This window comes from Accipiter gentilis, chromosome 27 (genome assembly GCF_929443795.1).
Source record: "Accipiter gentilis chromosome 27, bAccGen1.1, whole genome shotgun sequence".
Lineage (NCBI taxonomy): Eukaryota > Metazoa > Chordata > Aves > Accipitriformes > Accipitridae > Astur > Astur gentilis.
Window position 1 is genome coordinate 7,177,329 of NC_064906.1, and position 20,081 is coordinate 7,197,409.

Sequence of the window (20,081 nt, forward strand, 5' to 3'; positions counted from 1 at the left end):
ATAGATGAATACTTGTATTAAATCACATTCTATTAAACTTTACATGTAAACCTGATGTAAACAGTCAAGAAAATAGGCAAATGTAAAAATGCAAATTTTTACACTGAAGAAAAGGCCTGATCCATCTTTTGCTGCTGTAGCTGATTTATTGTTAGGTGTCATGCCTGTGATGTCAATATGATGCTTTTCTATTATATGTTACTGGTGCTTTGGCTTTTTTTTTTTTTTTTTTTTTAATGCATGATGAAGCTAATTTTGATTTTGGAAGCCTGGAAGAGTTTGAAAGATAATTGATTTTTTGCTTTTACTCCCTGCCTAATATTTAAATTAATATCTCATAAAATTGCTTCCTTTGTGAATTTCTTCCTCTTTTTCATAACATTTGTTTTACCTTCCTTTTTTATTTAAAAACATTCCACAGTACAGCGATCTTGCTTCCTGGGTTTTAATTGCTAGAAACTCATTAATTTCTGGTAGCAAAAATGTAGCTTTTCATAGTGAAAAACGCCCTTGAATCCTCAGAAGAGGATTGTGAGTTATTTCTTTATGCTACATATTGAGATTATGAACTACAGCCAAAGCATAGAGACTTTGTAATTGCGTTCACAGAGCTGACTTGGTTCAGGGCATTTTCTAGGGGCTGTAGAATCTCTCTTTGTGATTTACTACATAAAAGCATTTTGCATGTTTTTTTATTGATCTTCTGTTATCCTTAATCCATATTTATACTTTGTTATTTTTTAAAAAATAAACCAAACATAGCCAGCTTTATTCAGGAAAGAAAAGCGTTTACAGTTTTAATGGCTGGTTAATCCAGTGAGATTTCAGATTCTTCTCTACCTTTCTACTTATCAGTGAAACAATCTAAAATAATTTATTTATGGTAGCCTTTATATTTTCATTGAGATGTTAGTAAACATTTCCATACATTTTTAATGGAAGCAAGACAGAACAGTTATAACCAAAGGAATAAAATGAATTCTGGAGTCCTGGTTCCTCACTGTGTAAAACTGGAGAGAATCATTCTGTCATGTGAATGGACGCAAAATGCTGTGTCTTCAAGACTTAAAGCTCTCTTTCCACCTGAAAATTAGCTACAAATGGTCAGCAGCAGAAGTCTCATAGATGGAGAAGGATTGTCTTCTAGATAGAAGCTGAATGTTTGCTTTTAAAGCCCTTGCTTATATAAACCCCACCAACCTGACTGCCTCCTCCCATAAGTGGTTTTTCTCTTCTCATTAAGGCTGAAATGAAACAGAGATCTGGATTGCAAAATTACAATGTCATCTGGTCAGTTTTCCAACTGACCATCATGGAGGCGAAGGAATCCAGGGATAAAATAGCAGAACCAGGATCATTGGGCCGCAGTCATTTTGCTTCCCCAGTACAGCTGGACTTCGAGCTGAAAGGCTGAGAGCATTTCAGAGTTGCTGCCAAGTCTCCGTCTCAGTCAGTGTGCTCATTTTAACAAAGACTCTTACACTCCTGTGCTCTGGAACACATCATTAAAGGTCATATTCTTGCCAAAGCCCAAAAGCTAAACACCTTTACATGCACGAAGTGTATGATGAAGCATTGCTGTGCTTATTCAAGGAGATGAGAAAGAGCAGTTATGTTGAGAAGAGTGGAATAATAAGTGTAGCAATTTATCAGCATTTTTTTCTCATCCTGGCTCCCCCATTCCCTGAACTTTGCTCTCACCAGTTTTAGAGGAGGGAGGGGGAGAGTGCTGGTCAATGCTGAGGAATTGCACCTGCTCAGTCTCATCCTTGTCTTGTCCAACAGGATAGCATCTACTTGTTTGATTTCTTCCATCTCCCTATTTTCTGGGTCCCTCATTAACTTCTGTTTACTTAATCTTACTACCCAATGAACTGTTATTATCTCATCCCACTCACATGCAGATGGTGTCTGATCCACAGAGAAGCTAAATATCCTATTCAATGTGACTCAGAAGATCTGGTGACAGAATTCAGCTGCGATGCCCAAATCTAGCCTACGAATGTTTGTTCCTGCCTGGATGAGGTTAAGGGCATAACTTGCCTCTAAAAACTGAATGATTGTATTACCATTACCTAGATACCTGTTCAAATATTTTCTGAAATGCAAAAATCGAACCCTGCATTTTAATTTCTAAAATCATTTAATAGTATCCACACCTTTCCATGTCCTCAGTCTTCCACTGCTCAAAAGTATTAGTTTTCGTTTCGAAAGCAAATATATCCATCCTCAAGCTTCTCCAGCACATACGTTTGTACACTTGCTTTTCTTATCGATTTGAGTGAGTTCCAAGGGTGCTACATTTTGCCCTGCAGCTGATGTTCGGTTTAATCAGACGTACTTTCTTTAATCCGTGACACCACACCTTAGACACTGACCTCCTGCGCAAAGTCAGCAAATGTCTCCTGACAGGTTGAGGATACTGTATGTCCTGAATACCCTTCATACAATAATAGCCTCAAACACTTCAGAGAAGTTGAGCATTTCATGAGTCTCCTGGTAACTTCTAAACCAGGTTGAAATAGGCTGTGCCTTCAATACAACAGTTTAAGGTTTCCTTCAGAAAATAATTGTACCTTTCCATTTTCGCTGCTGTCTGAGGCGCTCTGTCAATGAAGACAGGGAAAGGGAAAGATTTCCATTCTCGTGTAGTAGCCCCATCCTCACAAGACACATTGTGTGATTTCAGGTAATGTACAAGACCGCCGGCTGATACGTCAGGCATCTGCATCTTTCTTTCAAAGAAGGGAGCTAAGTAACAATAAGTAACAGCATGACAATGCAAAACTGGGGTCTCATATATGATTAAAGCTCCTAGGCATTTTTGCATGACCATCACAATGACATATGGATACTGAAAAAGGGCATATATGTGTATATGTATATTTTAAGAAGATAATTCCATTACAAAGCGTAAGTCATCTTGTTCTCTACCATTCCCTTCCCAACGCAGTCATTGAGCCATACTCCCGTGTGTGAGTCCTTCCATTTACTGTAGTAGGCGTTAGGTTAGACCTGTGCCCAATGCACTCCTCTGAGGGTTTGGGGAAATTCTCTGTGGTGCTCTCAGCAGCACCTGCTAATCTATTTGTGTGGTGTGTCAAAAGACTTTTACAAAACATCAGAAGTTTCACACTTGGGACCTTAGTCATAAAATGAAACTTTTAGGGCTAACACCCATTAGTGTGATTAATGAGAAGTTGAACCTGAGAGAAGAGGTTGAATGGCTATGAGACTGAATGAATCAATTGGGGAGTCATTAATAGGACAAAATTAAATTGACTGAAACAGAATAACATTGGGGATGACAAGTTTACTTATAGCTATGCAGGACGGCAATTCTTACTGCTCACCCAGCAGTTCCCTGCTGCCATTAATTCCTCAGCCAAACTTTTGCTGCTTTATTCACATACGCACACACACTTCTAACATATTTTATATTAAAATGCTTATTTGCAGTATTTTCACTGATTTGTCAGAAAGGTATGTATTTATCAAATGTTTAAAAAATTGAGACATAATGTCTGTGATATTGAATGTCAAACACACTGGGAAGCTGCATCTGATTTTGACTCATGATAAATTTCTCTCATTTTTTTCCTCTTCTGATTACTTTAGATTCCTTCCTAATTTTTATGAGGACACCATGAGAGAATTCAGTGCAAATGGTGGATTTAAAATGTTCCACAACAAACTGTCAGTCATTTATCAAGTAATTGGAGACAATTTTCCTATGAGGTGTCACTTTAAAGTACATTTTTCCAGTGTTGTTTGTTGAATGAGCATTGCTCATGCTCATACTTTAAATTGTTCTTACCTTTTTTGCCAACACTCTTCAGTGCAGTAGCATTGACAGTTTGCATTTCTATGCTATTTCAAAAACGAAAGAAAATTATGAGAGGAAGTTATGAATCAGCTGCACTCTCCCATATTATGCTATTAAGCCCTAAGATTTCAGTGCCTTTAGAGTTAAAATATAGGCTAACACTTCCAGCTGTCCAACCTGAAATTTGACTGAGTTTTTCATTCTTTGTAGAAACATAGAAACAGTAGTTATTCTTCAAAGAAAATTGCATTTTTATTTAAAATTCTCTTGATATTACTGTGGTTTACTTCCTTCTGTATGAGTTAATGGTGTTTTATATCACCTTGGTTTTTTTACTTTTTTTTTTTTTTTTTTTTAAGGATAGTTTTTTGCGTTGCTTATTAAATCACATGCAATTCAGGCACTTCAGAAAATTGTTAATGCCCTTGACCTCTTACTGCAATGAGTGCACTTTGCAGTAGAAGTGCAGCTGGTAGCAACTGATATATTGACCATAATATTTCGTGTTGAATCAGATTTTTCAAGAAAGCAACAGATGATTAAAAATGTTATTAATTTGACAAATGATAAAGGCTTTGGTAAATAAATATAAACTGAACATAAAGAATGTAATTATTAACAAGCTTCAATAAGTAAACCTGGGTTTACAATTTTAAGGACGTTTTTTCTGCGGGGCGGTGGTTGTACATACATGTTTTGCCAAGATACCTATAGTTCTATTCTTTGAGAGAGGAGTCTCTGTCAGAGTTCAAGTCATTGTGAATTTTGATTTGCAAAGAGTCATGGCCCTTAAGGTGAGGATAAAGGACTCTAGTTAAGTTGTTGGGGACATATGTCAAAGAGGACTATGCAGACCATCTGTGAAAGACGTTTCAGTCTGCTGCATTATTTATAATGAAAATGAAATGAAGAGGATTCTCCTTTTACTCCTCTCATGTACACTAGCAAGGTTTATTTGACATCAGTGGATCCTCACCTCTGTTCAAGGCTAGAAATTGGGCTTTGATTTCTGAACCATCAGTAACTAAAGATACTAATTTTTTTTCCCCAATATAAAATCTTGCTCTAACTGGCTATGCCTTGTTCTGTGTTGTGTTTTTTTTTCCAGAACGATTCAATGTGTATCTTATGCCTACACCAAATTTAGATATCTATGGGGAATGTACAATGCAGATCACACACGAAAACATCTATCTCTGGGACATCCACAATGCCAAGGTCAAGCTGGTCATGTGGCCTCTGAGCTCTTTGAGGAGATACGGACGTGACTCAACATGGTTCACATTTGAGTCTGGAAGGTAAGAGCTAAGAAGCAGCAGCAGTAGGAAGAAATAAGCAGTGATTTTTGAGCAGCAGTCTGATAAGTTGGATTAGCCTCTCATTATAATGAAAGACGGAATACATTGCCTCTCCATAGACTTCTGTTTGTTGAATATTACTTTTCAATATATTCAAACCGGTGTTCAAAATAAACATTAATATATCTTATATTTAAAATGAGCTTAAGCTTCCTCTGACTTTTATTTAACTGGTTGAATTGTCATTCTTAAGGTTTATGAATCTCACTGTGCTTAAATACTAGTGTGGTATAATTTCAGTACTTTTGATGTAGAAGAAATTAATTCTGGATCATGGAAAAGGCTCATCACACAGTATGAATGGAATAACTTCTGTTACTGTAGATAGTACTCTTTTTGGATGTTCCCGATGACTGATTGCCACCCTAGAGTATAATTGCAAGCAGGAGTACGGAGAACATTGTGAACCCATAAAAAGGCTAGCTCTTTATTCTGCCTGCAGTTTTAATCCTCATTGCCATTTCCATCCTCAGATCAGTTTTAAACGTCCATGGAGCTCTGTTTTGCCTCCCTTTCATATCTTTTTAATGCATCTCATATCTTGCCGTTAGGTTCACTGCCTTTTCTGCATTTCTGTGCAGAAAGAATTCTGCGTTTATCTCTGTCTTTGGTGATGTTTCATCTTGTATTTTATGGTTCAAGACTTTTCTAAGTTTGTCATACTCTCTTATGCAAAGCCTGAATTATCCAAAGCAGTCTGTGAAATTACAGGTGTCTCTACACCCTGGGTTAGCCACACTGCCTTGTTAAAAATCTTTATATGCATTTTGATGTGTACTTATTCAATATCATTAACAAATATTAACAAAAATACAGTTGGCTCTCACAAACAAAAACATGGATCAGATGGACCCTACATCCTAAGGAGATAATGACCACAATTCCTCTGCAGTTTCTTGTAGGTGGGAGTTACCACTTAACACATGACTTTTTATATCCAAACTCATGTCACCGGAGCATTTTAGTGCTTTGCTTTTCTGTGATGATTTCACCATTAAAAATCATGAAGACATTACTTTTTTTAATTTAATATTGTTTTACTAAAAAATAGCAATGGCTGACCCATGTTTCAATCTAATTTCAATGATTAAGTTGTGGGGCTCATTCAAATACACAATTTTAGCAAGAATAATTTGCTAAATCATTCCTTCCCCTAGGCCTCAAACTATCTCCTGTGAAACTTGTTCAAGCAGCATACCTATGCAATATCTGAAGGTGAATAAAATGCAAAAAAAACCCCATAGCCTGGAACTCACCACATTATTCTGGGGAAAACCAACCAAGCAAAAAAAAAAAACCAAAGAAACAAACCCCCTAGCATTTTGCTTTATCCCATTCTTTGTGAATATCCCACTCATCTGACTCTTTGGCTAAATTTTTATTTGCAAGTATGTGTTTTATTGAAGGGGAAGGAGTTATTTTTGCATAAAAAGGTAATGATTGAAGGCTTACTAATATGTGCTTATTCAGAGTATTATATCTGTCTGTGAGTAGACCCACTTCTTTTAATTGATTCTGAAGGAAGCTATCTTTGGAAATGGGAATCGTCGTTGACTAAAACTAAGCTGCTAAAACTAATTCAGATTAATCACTTGAAGCTGATTTCTTATACATGTCTCAAATGTACTTGTGTCATTCTTTGCAGTGTTTTAATTATGAAAAAAGTCATTCTATATCATAGTGAAATTCTTTTTTTTTTTACAAGATAGTTCCTTTCTTTACTGCTCTGTTTTTCTCCGTGGCACATCAGTACTGACAAACTATGTATAGTGATTGTATACATTCAAGTAAAATGTGAGTTTTATCTCTCTGCTTTTTCAAGCCTCCTACAGTATTTTAATTCCATACTGGTATCTAAATATCATCTTCCCCTGTAATCCATGGACCACGCAACCTGATGAAAAGTGGATTGTTTTCGTGTGTTTTATTATTATGAGTTAGCTCTGCCTTTATCTGTCATGCTTTATTGTCTTTGATCTGATTCCTCCCTTTTGCTTGCTTGGGAGTGCTTTATCCGTCTGATTTGGAAATACATAAAGACTAGATTTAGACTGGCAGAAAAACACAGAGGTAAAAAACAGGCCTAGAGATAAGTCAGTATTAATGCTCATTTTGAAATCTGTTGTTGGTTTGTTCATTTTTTTATTTTTATTTTTTAATCAGCATCTTTCTCATCTTTCTGAACATGATTTTCTTTGTCCCTTGCTCTGCTAGTACCTTAATACCATAAATTCCTGATGCATACTGTCTTATCCAAAGTGAAGCGCTCATCCACGTTTTATGAGAATGTTATGCAGTGAAAGTGTTGTTGCTTTAATTTTTCCCTAAGGCTTAAATATTAAATGCAGACAATTGCTTTAAAGGAAATATTTTTAAATAGGTTCTTATTTTTTACTGAGTTTTAGCAGCTATGCAGTATGTGTTTGAGGTTTGCAAGAACATTAAGAGCTCAGTTTTATATATTTATTATCCATCCTCAGTTTTCATATTACTTTAAGAAAATAAATCCCTCCCATTAAAATAAATGGACATATTCACAAAGAGATACTATGATAAATAAATGGATCAAAATTAAGCTTTCAGACAATTGAATTTATCTTTTAATAAATACATTGCTGTGCATGTAAATGGAATATGGACCCAGATGTATAAAACTACACTGTTCACTTGTCTAATGAAATGTAATAGCTACACAATTTGGAGGATGTCTCAAATATGGGAGAAATGAACACAGATTCTTTCAAACTGCCAGATTTTTCTGTTTAGTTTTGCACTGAATTGGAGTTGTAAATATGTATCTTTGCACTACCTATGAAGTTAGACCCATCCTTATTTTTCTTTATTTAGTGAAGCAATGAAAGTAAATATTACTTGCACAGTGATTCACTTAATTTATGTTCTTCCCTATCCAAAACCTGCTGAGATTTGGGGGAAGCACAGTTTCGTGTGGCTTAGTTTGATGCTGGATGGAGAGATTCTCATTATTTAAGGTACCTGATGAGGGCTAATCCCATGCAATCTATCCATCAATCAGAAAACAGTAACTCACAACTCCATTAGGCACTACAGTAGCTTTGTGCTGATTAATACTGTGCATCTAACACAGCGAATGGATCCCATAGTAGTTCAGAGCACCGGAGGAAGGAGCCTTGCATTTACTTTTCCAAGAGCTAAGCTTTCCACCTGACCAGCTTTGGGTTGGCTTGGGGAGTTTTAATGTTGAATCATTAATGAGTCAACAGGATTTCCTTAACTTACGGACATGTATAATGTGTTCAGACACCTAATTCTCATTATTTTGGGTATTGGATATGTTGGAGACACTGTGCCTAAGAATGCAGTTATCTGCATGAGTGCACTTATTTCTCTTCAAACTTTTGGACCTGCTGCTCCCCGTACGTGGGCTTTAGTCCTTGACTGTCTCTGATTTTAAGCCCCTGAAATGGGAAGTGTGCTTCTTACAGAACTGCCTGCCTAACTGATGAACATGAAGGTACTGTAAAGTTGCACTGGATTGCATTAATTACGTGCAATCCAAGAAACATGCCAGAAAAGTGGTAAAACAGGTACAGGTGAAATATCTCATAGCCCAGATCAGGTGTGAAGACACTGCTTTCAGACTCCTGCCAAAGTTACAGGATTCATTTTGCTGATGTTGTAAACCAAACAATCCATAACAAAGGCCATAAGCAATGTTTAAAATTCACTCTCTGGAAACTGCAAAAGGCAGTTGTCCAAGGTCTACTTTTAGCAAAACAAGCTGGCTGAGGTGCCTTTTTAGGAGCATAGGAGGAGGTTCCTAAGAGTTCAGAGGCACTGAGAAAAATAAACACATATGGACTCTTTGTTCCTTTTGAAACGTTCTTTCTTTTGCTTTACTGCAGTTCTGCCATTTATATTAAACAATATTTTCTACGTACAGAAGCTGTCTGCTCAAGTCTATTAAGTGCTGGCCAGAAGTATCCAAAAAAAGCCCAAGTCAAGGTAAACACAGTGAGAAAATACAATAAAGGGATGGGCTGTGGAAGCCCCAGCCAAACTTTGTCACATACTCTGTTTCCAGCTGAATAGAGAGGTGGAGGCAGTAGGTTTGTTCTTGGAGTTCTGAGAACAGAAAGAGCCACAAGTCTATGACACACTTGTTTTTCTGAAATATATTTTTTTCTATTTTTTAGACAAGACATTGAAGTTTAAACAATTTCAAGTGTTTCCAAGTTTATTCACGCTGTGCATTCAGAGAGACCCATTGAACCACACTAAGCTATTCCTTCTTTATTTGCCTTTGATTTTTCTTCTTCATCAGAGAAAATCTAATGAAATGTGGTATTCTCTGTCACTTCTAAGATCTGGAATCTGTTTCTTTGGTTGAAAAAAATATTAAGCTCAAGCATTGCAGAGTGGTGACATGAGAATTCCTCAGATTTTTTTTCCATTTATGCGACCCGAGACTGACATACTCATTTTTGCAGCAGTAGATAGACAGATGCTAGGGTTATCTGCAGCAGAAAGTTCAGTGTTTGCTTCAGGCGCTACATCTGACTGAAATCTTTCATTTGGCTGTCAGTCCTCTGTGGCAATTTTTGGTGTTGATGTGAAATGTATTAGTCAATTAACCCTTAAAGTTAAGGTATAGGAAACACCCTCTTTTTCCCTTATGTGGGGAGAGGCCCCTTATGTATGATGTGCCTCATGAGACAGCTGTTCTGGGACTTCATACACTGATGTACCTATCAACTCAGGTCTATACCTCCCTGAAGAGAAGCCTTCAGTTCCTGATTGCTGGTAGATTATCTAAATTGTGGATCAAGTTTATCATGGGCTTATCATAGAATTATAAATCACATATTTTAAATCATTCTAAATATCCTTATAAATCATAAGCTTGGCATAGAATTTCTAAGTCACTTTGGGTTGAGCAGCAGTAAGAGCACTCGTGCAGCTGCAAAAAATAGATTTATCATTTCACATAAATGTTAGCTCAGAGCTCTTAATATCCCACGCTTAATAGTTCAGTGTGTTAGGATCTTTTTCTTCTTTTACACCTTTGTATTATTTTCAAAAAGCCTAATTACCCATGATGTGAATGTTCTGTGGTTTTGTTTTATCTGTTTTCTCACTGCGTCTTCACTTCTTTCTCATACTCTTTCCCCAAGCGGTATGTATTGCTAAAATCGGAAAATAACTTTAAAAAAGAAACAGGAATCTCTTGTATGTATCCACCCCTTGGGTTTTTTTCAGTAATTGCATAGCTCTAATTTTAGGAAAAGCGGTATTTTTACCACTGAAAAGGTTTAATTAGTTCCTGGTATTTAGCAGTGCCAAGGTTATTCTGTAATATGTTGAAATTGTGGTTCCATTCCTACTTTTTTTCCATTCCAACTTTATTCCAACTCTCAGTTTGCCTTCTGCCAAAGTCTTGACCTGGAATAAGTTCTGTGTTAGTCATCTCATTCACTTAAACCCTACTTAAAAAGGTGTTCTGTGTTTAACTCATCTACAGAACTCTTACTCTGGTTTTGATCTTGGTACCTAATCTAAGAACTCTTTTATTAGTGGAAACTAATATAGCTCATTGTAAGTGATTTATAAAATGCTCCTTGCATTTTCTCTCTGCCAAGGCTCCGCTCAGACTGCTCTAGTGTTGGTAAGTCAGACTGAGTTCCACCAAAAGTCACATACCAATGAAATTCTCCACAGTATCACTGAATATGGCAAACAGAGAGAAGAAGGGATTATATACAAGCTTCTTTATCCTAAATTTCTTCTAAAGTGTTCTGCCTTTTTTTAATCCGTTTTGAAGATTCAGCCATGATATATATACACACTTACAAAAGATTTTCTCCGACAAAGAAAGAATGCCTGAGCCATTCCACTTTGCTGTGAAAGCTCTAATTTTGATGAGAAAAACAATGGCATCTCAAAAAATACAATATATTGAAAGAATGAAGTTACCTTTAGTAAGCTGTAATTTTATTGCAAATAGCTTGAGAAGTCAGTGACTCCTAGGACAGAGCAGCGTGCTCCACAGATGAAGTTGTGTAGCATAGCAATGAACAAATCTATAAATGCTAAATTGGTAGGAATGAGCACATTACTAATTCATTAATTTGCCATTGCCTAACCAGTAAATTTCCTTATGAATTTGTACCAAATGAAGCATACGTAGTTAGAAAAACAGTCACCTAAAGTTTGTCCAGTTAACACAAAAGACATACAGCTCAGAAAGAAGGCCATAATCTCTGTGGTATCTATAGAAGTGGCTCGTATTTGTGTATTTTACAGCCCAGAGAGTGCAGCATGAGTTTTCAGCTGGTCACTGGATATCCAATATCATTGATATAATTAAAACGTTACAAAGCTTTTTCATGAAATCGCTAAGAGTTGTATTCTGTTTGCCTAATATATTAGCAGACAGCATGTTATGTTCCTTCTGACGATCCTGGGATAACATGAACTGTGCCTTTCAGTTGAAGTGCACAATTCGCCTTCTCCCTTCATAACACCGTTGTATGTCATAATCAAGATAGGGCTTGTTTTAAAATATTTTGAGACCAGCTGCTATTTTGCTTTCAGATAACTTTACATCTATGCTTGAGCCCAGAAGGTTTGTTGTTTACTTATTCTAACTGTCCCTTCTTCATATATACGCTCTGCTGTAAGCATGTATTGTGAGATTAATATTCCCGATGCTGAATATGACTAATGAGGTTATTGCCATGTAATGTATGAGCAGAGAAGAAGCAGATGAAATAATTCATACATTCTTAATCACATTAGGACTCACTTATTGTTTCAACTCTACATTTTGACCTTTGAATTCCACAGTGAGCAATATCAATAATTAATCTCATATGGCAGTTCTGAATAACTTGAGATGCCCCAGCAGCAAGTCCTTTTCTCTCCAAGAGCCATAATAACATTCAGCCTTCTACATCAGAATACAGGAGGACTGAAATACTCAGATTTGAAAAGTAAAACCATAAAAAAGCTGCATTAAAAAAAAAAAAATCAACAGAGAAACTCATATATACAAAATGCTACTGAATTCCATAATGCCCTTCATTGTTTATATAGGCACCATTTACAATAAGAGCCAGAGTGTCTATTTTATCACTTAAATACTGTTGCATCTCTCCCCCAGCAAGCCTGTTTGCATGAGCTCATTAAAAATACTGAAACTGGGCACCTAATTATCTGTACAGACAGTAGAAGAGTGTTAAACACTTCACAAAGGGCAACGCAGAAGGCCACATTTTGCACAGAGAACCATCTAGCCAGCAAGAATGCTAAGCACAAATAATCCTCCTTTTCTCCAAAGCTTATGAATGTAGTATCATCCATTGAGGAGGAGGTTTGAAATATCCTCTATGCTGTGGCTGTGTACCGTACAAACATAGACGGAAGTAATCAAAATGCAAAGGCTGGAATTTGCACAACAGAAGAGCCTTGTTCATGAATATGTAGGAACCTATGCAACCCCCCCCCCCCCCCCACTTGCACATACACACACGGAGCGTTGCGGAAGCATAAAGGGGCACGGTTTTAAATGTCTGTGGGCTTCGTTTGTTGTCAGGGACTGGGGTTCCTCCACTTCAGCTGGCACATAGGTTTCTTCTAAAGGTCGTTTTAGCGTCTGAACAGTTGTCTCTTGTATGTCACACGTGAAAAAATGGCAATGGAAGTTTTATTTTTCTCTCAGTCTTGGGACTTGATTATACTGGAGTTGAGCTGAGTGTAGCATGACTGCGGGTCACTGCTCAGGAGCTGAGAAAGCTACTTTAGCAGGCTGGTCTTGGAAGGTTTGCCTAATATCTGCCTAATTCCCCCTGTTCTTTCAGACAGTGTTAATTCATTGTTCTCACAAATAATACACTCGCTTATAAAATACCTATTGGCATCTTTTTGTTTAACTCTGCTGTAAGATGTAGTTTTTCTGGAGGATGAGGGTGCCCAGTAACTTCTTTGCTTCAAAAAGAGGTCAATGGAGTGGTTTTGGCATTTGCTGTCATTCACAGATGTATAGCAGTTCCAGAAATACTTCTGTATTCTGCATATAGTAATAGCGTGAGAGCAGAAACTCCAGTGTGGAAATTTCCATGGTGATTCGTTTTTTTCAGTAGCTGTATTCTGGCTTTTCATTAGTAAGTTGAATGCCATTACCAACACAGCTTTATGTATATGTATATTATATATACAGATCTCCAAACATACATATAAATGTGATCTCAGTGCACCTGTGACTGTGTTGGAATATGTGAGTAACTGTGGAGCTTACTGACTTTTTAATTGCTTTTTTTTCTCTTGCTGTAGGTTTTTACAAATTTCGTTTGCAAAAATCAATCAATAATTGTGAAGGTAATTAATATTTTCATCCATTAACTTAATAAATATTTTCAATAATTATGTCATTAATTAGAAAAAACAAATTCTGCTCTTCTGTAAAAAGCTATAGGTAAACAAAACCAAGACAATAATATTGAAAGTAAATTAATGGGGAGTTTGCATTCATTTGCTTTTTGAGTTAAAATGATTTTTTTTTTTAATTTTATGCCCATACAAACCAGAGAATACCTAGGATATTTTGGTTCAAACCTTTAAAACAAGCTAAAAAACTCTGATACAGATTCTTCACTGCTTCTCAACAGCTGTACCCTTAATGAAATTCAAGTTACTTTTTGTGAACGTTTGCTACTAAGACAAATACACATGCACATACACACGAATATGTTTAACAACACATATAATATAAAATGTGTTCTTTCCAAAATGGGTATATAACTAAATAGGAAGACCTGAAAGGACTATCAAATTGACCATTCGTGAGTAATTCCTTCAATTTTTTAGATAGCGATGATAAATGCTGATTGCATACAAATCTATGTGCTAAATTTCAGGTTGGTTTTTTTTCACAAAGCACTTTGCTAAGGAGAAAACAAGCCTAATAATTGAAAACCACGTCACAGCCTTCCTAGCATTATCATACATTATGCCCCCCCTCAAGTCTTTTATTGCAACTAAGTGTCATCTCACTCTAATTTAAATTAACTAAAGAATTATCAAAATATTGTCACACAGGGGTGATGGAGAGCACTTTACAGGTGGTGCCTGCTCAGTAGCGTTCTGGAAAAGTCAGGCTGTTTTTGAGGTGTGCTTGACTGGTCCCACAGGCTCCTTTAATCTTGCGCTTATTTATAAGGTACCGAAGGAAGGTTTGTCCCTTAGCCCCTCTTAGAGGAAATGCTATTAGCTACTGTGTCCCTCCTAATAGTCCTTCTTTGCTATCACAGTAAGTTATTACTATTATTGCACTATTAATAATGCTGTACTCTGTGGTGTGTGATTTATTTCTGCGGTGAGTAGTCATTTGTCACATATTTTCTAAAACGCTTCCATCTTATCAGAAAGAGTGGAGGGAGAGGCACCATCTAATGGAATCCCTCAATCTCAGTGGCTCCAAACATCGTTTGATCTTTCTGACTTTTTGGAATAAAACTCAGTACAGTGCTATAATTCACCGAGATGCTTCATCTACTTGATTATCCTGTCAGTGGCCGAAAAGTCAAATATAACACTGTACTCACATGGCTTGCTCGAACCAGTGCAACAAAGCAAATTTTTACCTTTTTTTTTACTTTTTTTTTTTTAAATTCTCTGTCCAACTTGGAAAATATCCCTCCTTTAAAATGATACTTCAAATGATCACTGATACGTTTTTTGAAAACAACATTTTGGGGTGAATGACAGGAGATTTTTATTTTCCTGAAATGTATGCTATTAGGGCTGAAATTTCATCAAGTTGACTATATAAGTAAATAAAAATTATCATCACGTATTACAAAACTGCATTCATTAGTATGCCGTATTTAAAAAATCAAAAAAAATTTAAACTGTCTGACCATAAGTGTCATTTACTGTCAGTAATGAGATTGAAGGGCAGAAAATATTATCGTCTAGGTGATGATTCAGTGGAAAACCCTAAAGTTCTTTCAGATGATGACTGAGGGTGCCAAACCTTTATTTAATGAAAGAATGGGCTAGATCATCTGTATTTCTGGTGACTTATCGAAGAGTACTGTCACTGCCACCAGAGAATAAAGAGTGACAGCAGCTATGTAAACCAAGGCACGAGTGTGCTAAAGCTGTTTTGCACACACGTTGGACAGCAAGTGGACCAGCTTGCTGGGACTAAAAGAAATTCAAGGTATTGATGAAAATAGGAGGGAAGGTTTTGGTGGTGGTGGGGACAGAATGGACTAATGGGAGGAGATAGGAATGTGGTAATGAAATACATGGGCTGGTAAGGCAGAAATAGATAGGGAGGGACTTCTGAGTAAAGGGAAAAGGTAGATGGTTTTCTGATGGGGCACTGTAGCAGCTTTTGGAATACGGGTAGCATTTTTGGAACAACAGCTAATCAGAAAGTATGGAAGACCTGAGCAAAAAGTAGCAAGAAGAGATTGGCCAGGATAAGTGCTCGTCATTGGCAGATGTTGACAACGCCATCTCAAATATTTCATTTCACAGGTACTTTGCCTTTTTATGGGAGGCTTCTTTATGCCCCCTTGGACCAATTTCTCAGAAAGAAAAAAAAGGAAAATCAGTATGATTAGCTCTCAGCCTTAGAAGCGCAGATGAAATGGAGGGCAGCCAAGAAAAAAGTGTTCAGTGCATGTGAAAGTAGTGTCAAATAGCTGATAAAAAGGACTATCAGAGAAATTACAGCAGAAATAGTAATACACAGAAATAGAAATGTATATTAGCATTTATCTTGAGACTAATATTCTGTCTGTGATATGAAGGATACCTATAATACGAATGTTCCAGAGTGGCAAAATGGGGAAATACTTCAAAAGACTTTTTAAAGGTTACCGAGGATACTCAAAATGGTTTTAGTGGCCTACATGAAATAGCCACAAACATGCCCAAGCTATTATGTGTAAACGTCCAGGGAAGGCATGGTCACCTTTTGCTGCATAAGAACCATGAATATCCATTATTTATTATTTTGCACGTAAGGGATTTTTACCCTTTCTCTTCTGCCACCTATAGTGCTTCCTTTTTGGATAGCTATGTATAAATGTTTGATGTAGCCAGTAGGTATGGCATCTAGAGTTCATGGATTTTTTTAAACCTGGCATACATAATCATGGACAGAAGGGATTGACACATTCCAGTGTTCAGAGCAGTTCCATGGCTGTTATAAATTTCTTATAGAAATATTACTAAGGCAGTGTAGAACAGCAGAAGCCTAAACTCTGAAATATTGAACTCGACGAGTAAGCTCCAGTGTAAAAGTAGCTTGTTAGTATTTTTTCACAGCAAAGGTTGATTGCTTTTTTCATTTTGCTTTCTAACAATGCCCCAAGTTCCCTGGGAAGAGCGCAGGCGTGTTGTGCTTAAAAATGTTATGCATTAGAAAACATACATTTCATACTTTTAGGTTCTACTATCCCAAATTCGTTTTGCAGTCTTTGTTTTTCCCCTCTTCTGGTGGACTTGTCAAAGTGCATTTCTTGTCAATTAGTAGCATCTCGTGCTATGCAGAAAACTGGCCTGAGGGAATATTTGCTCAAAATAGATGGTGGCACACACACACAATGGCCACAGTTCTTGCCATTCTTACTTCAACCTTTTTTTTTTAAAGCAGAATCCTCACTAAAGATAGCATAAAACGTGTCTTTATCCAGTAAATGTGTCTTTCTCCAGTGCTGCATCAGTAGTTTCACACAGGACTCATAGTAGATATTCAACTAAGAGAACCTACTCAGCTTAACTCATTGCTGTTAATCAGAGGTGGAAATACACATTTATCAAAACATCGGAAAATGGCTAGCCATTACTTCCCATTCAGTTTTAGAAAGACGATACTACACGAGATACGAGAGATGAGATATTATAAGAAAATATGTGGGGAGCCCAAGCATGTAACTATAAACTGCAAATACTGCTTTCTGCTTATTTTTCATCCTTTTGAATGCTTTTCATGTCCTTTATCTGCATGATTTTATATATGTGGATCTTTGTGATGATTTTCTTTTGCAGGACTCTCTTTTTTTTTTGTTTCTTTGTTTTTACACTTCTTTTATCCACTTGTACCTTTTCCTACCCACTTACTTGCATAGTTGAAAGGAGTGACTTTTTATACATAACAAAATTTTACAGAAAATATTTTGAGGATTCTCAAGACCTTCTCAAGCTGCTACTTACCCGAACACAAACTACAATTGATTTTAGCTATCAGGCTAATGAGAGTTTCCCACTGCTGGAAGCACTAACACAGGGATATCATATCCACAATCAAAGTTGGAGTCAGAGATGCCAGGTGAATGTAGTGCGAGTTCTTTGATCCATAACAGAATTGCTGCTGTTTGCAATTGAGATAACAGGGAAGATCTGTCTACTTCACTTCTGCCTGGCTTATGTCAAAGAGGAAAAGTTAAAGCAAGTGGGAGGGAAGTCATGTTTCCTCTCTAAATTAAATACCACATGTAGAAAATCAGTGGAAGTTCAGTGAATGTTTTATACTTGTGGTGGGGGCTGTACATTTTCTGTAATTATTTTTTGATGTTATGTTATTACCACACATCCAGTTTACCACCAAAGGCATTATTTGACTGCTTGTGTCTGTATACATGTCGAGTTAAAGTTTAGACCAGAAACGTGGCCTTCAGCTAAGATCTTCAGTCCTTACTGTCAGCAACTGAGAAATAGAGCTTTTTTTTTTGCCTTGTCTCATCCCTGGCACTTTTGCCTGTCCCAGGCGTTGCTGCTGTGGCAGGCTGCTCCCAAACTGGAGTTGACAACCTGCCAGTTTTCAGATTAGTGTTGATGAGTCCTTGGATATCATTAGCATATGTTAATTACTCATTAGTGTATGTACATAGCATGGTGAGTGTCTCTGGACAACCCTGTGTGCCCATAATATTTGCATATGACTTTCTGAAAATTCCTCTGTGGCCACAATGGTCAAAGCAGTAGCTCTCCTACCTTGAAGATGGGAAGAGTGACATTGAAGGAAGACAGCAGTGCTTAAATCCCCGTCATGATAAAATCATAGTGTACTGAAAGTTTCAGAGTGGCTGACCATAAATGCTTTCAGTGGCCAAAACCATTCTTGATGGTTCATTTAAAAGGGGAGGGGACGGGGGGGACACTTGAAATGCCTTATTTTGAATTAGTCAGAAAGCTCAACATAGAGTGCTCAGGGTGTTCCCTTCATCATTTCTTTGCACTTCGCGCGTCCCACCTTTGAAATGAGAGAATGCAACATTCATTTTCCATAAACTGGGAAAACTGATGTTTTGAATACACATTATAATTAAGTGACTAATTTGCCTTTTGTTTCCTGGTTCTGTGGTTCTAAACCTGGCTCTGTATTAGTTCCTTAATAATTTTTACTTCTATTGTCTTGATATTATTCATCCATCCAAAATGTTAATTGTATTAGTTCATTCCTGTTCAACCCTCCAGAAATTTTTCCTCCTCTCCTTAAGTGGATATACTTTGATCAAAATGCAGGAAATACCTGTTTCCTATGCTTGCTGTCAAAATAGAAAGGAGAGCAATGACACGAACAGCATATCTGTCGGCATCGTGGTAGGTGCAATGTGTTTCCAATAGCATTCAATACATAGATGAGAGGTTAATGAGGCAATACAGGACAAATACTCTTGTCGATTATGTCAAATGTGGTCCTATGTTAAATTCTTAATATCACATTTGTTGGTATGTGCAGATGCAGAACTGGTTTTTATGATGTCTTTTTAGTTTAACTTCTAGGTTGAGCATGTTCAATTATTCCAATTGGAATAGAGGTTGGCACCTCTACAGTCGTGTCCAGTGTCATAGCTTCTAAGCGCCCCAAGTTCCTCAAAGATGAAGTAAAGTGAACAAATATACCTTTGCAAATTCGTTCCTTGGCTGTTACTATGCTGGCATCTGTTAACTGGCAGATGCCTCCTTCTTACAAAACTCGTTACTTCCCGAGAGAGGATCGAGTAAGTTCAGAATTGTGTCACATTGTGTTTGGAATTAATTCAGACTCTAGCAAGTATCATCTGAGAGGATTTCCATCCTCAATATGCTGGGCAAGGAGTAGTCCCAAACATAACAGTGACTTTAGGGCTCCAAAAGGGAAAAAAAGAAGAAAATAAAGATCCTGGGCCACTAAGTTTTATTGCTTCTGTTGTAGCAAGTAGTGATGCACTGCCACAGGGCTCCTGTATTATTACACTATCATTTATTTTAACCAGTAATGGCCTTATTTGGGTTTTATATCTAACATTTTTGTATTTGTCAAAGCAACAGTATTGACATAGATTAATGCTGCTTCACCTGTGTTCTGCTACTAAAGACACTGGGAGGAACTGAGTAATATTGTTATGGGATGTGTTTGTCTATGTTGGGGAATAATAGCTCTTAACAAGGTGGCAGAGGTCCTGTAGCAAATGGCTATATTTGAATATGATCCCAGCTTCCAGGACTTGGAACTTATATCCCTCCCATTCAAAAGTGAGATGAAAAACATTAGGCAAGCCATGATGAGTGAAAAGGTTTAATCAAAATAATGTAGCTGTTTGTAGTCTTTGCAATCTCTTTATTTTCCTCAGAGCAATGGTTTTCATTGGTCAGTTTGTTGTACAGCTAACCGTAAGTGCTGCTTCTGTGCTAAAATGATAATAATAATATATGAGTTCTTGGTTTATCTCACAGAGCTGGTAAGAATAGATACTCATCCAAGACACTGTTAAATAGTATTTCAGCATTATCAACAAGACCTGAGCTTTACAAACTAGCAGAACTAATTATCTAACAACATTTCCATGTTTGTTCTGTTACTTAAACTGTCAAAAATGTAAATGTCTTGTGTATTTAAGAGCATGTCAACGATTGGTTTT

At 36.9% G+C, this 20,081-nt stretch overlaps 1 protein-coding gene across 2 annotated transcripts in view; it reads left to right on the forward strand.

Moving 5' to 3' along the window:
- The window catches only part of DOK6 (docking protein 6), a 266,551-nt gene that overhangs the window by 169,534 nt on the left and 76,936 nt on the right, over positions 1-20,081 (forward strand). For both annotated transcript variants that reach the window (XM_049830463.1, XM_049830462.1), the window contains exon 5: positions 4,935-5,124. In XM_049830463.1, coding sequence (XP_049686420.1) covers positions 4,935-5,124 — 190 coding nt within the window. The remainder of the gene's footprint in view (positions 1-4,934; positions 5,125-20,081) is intronic.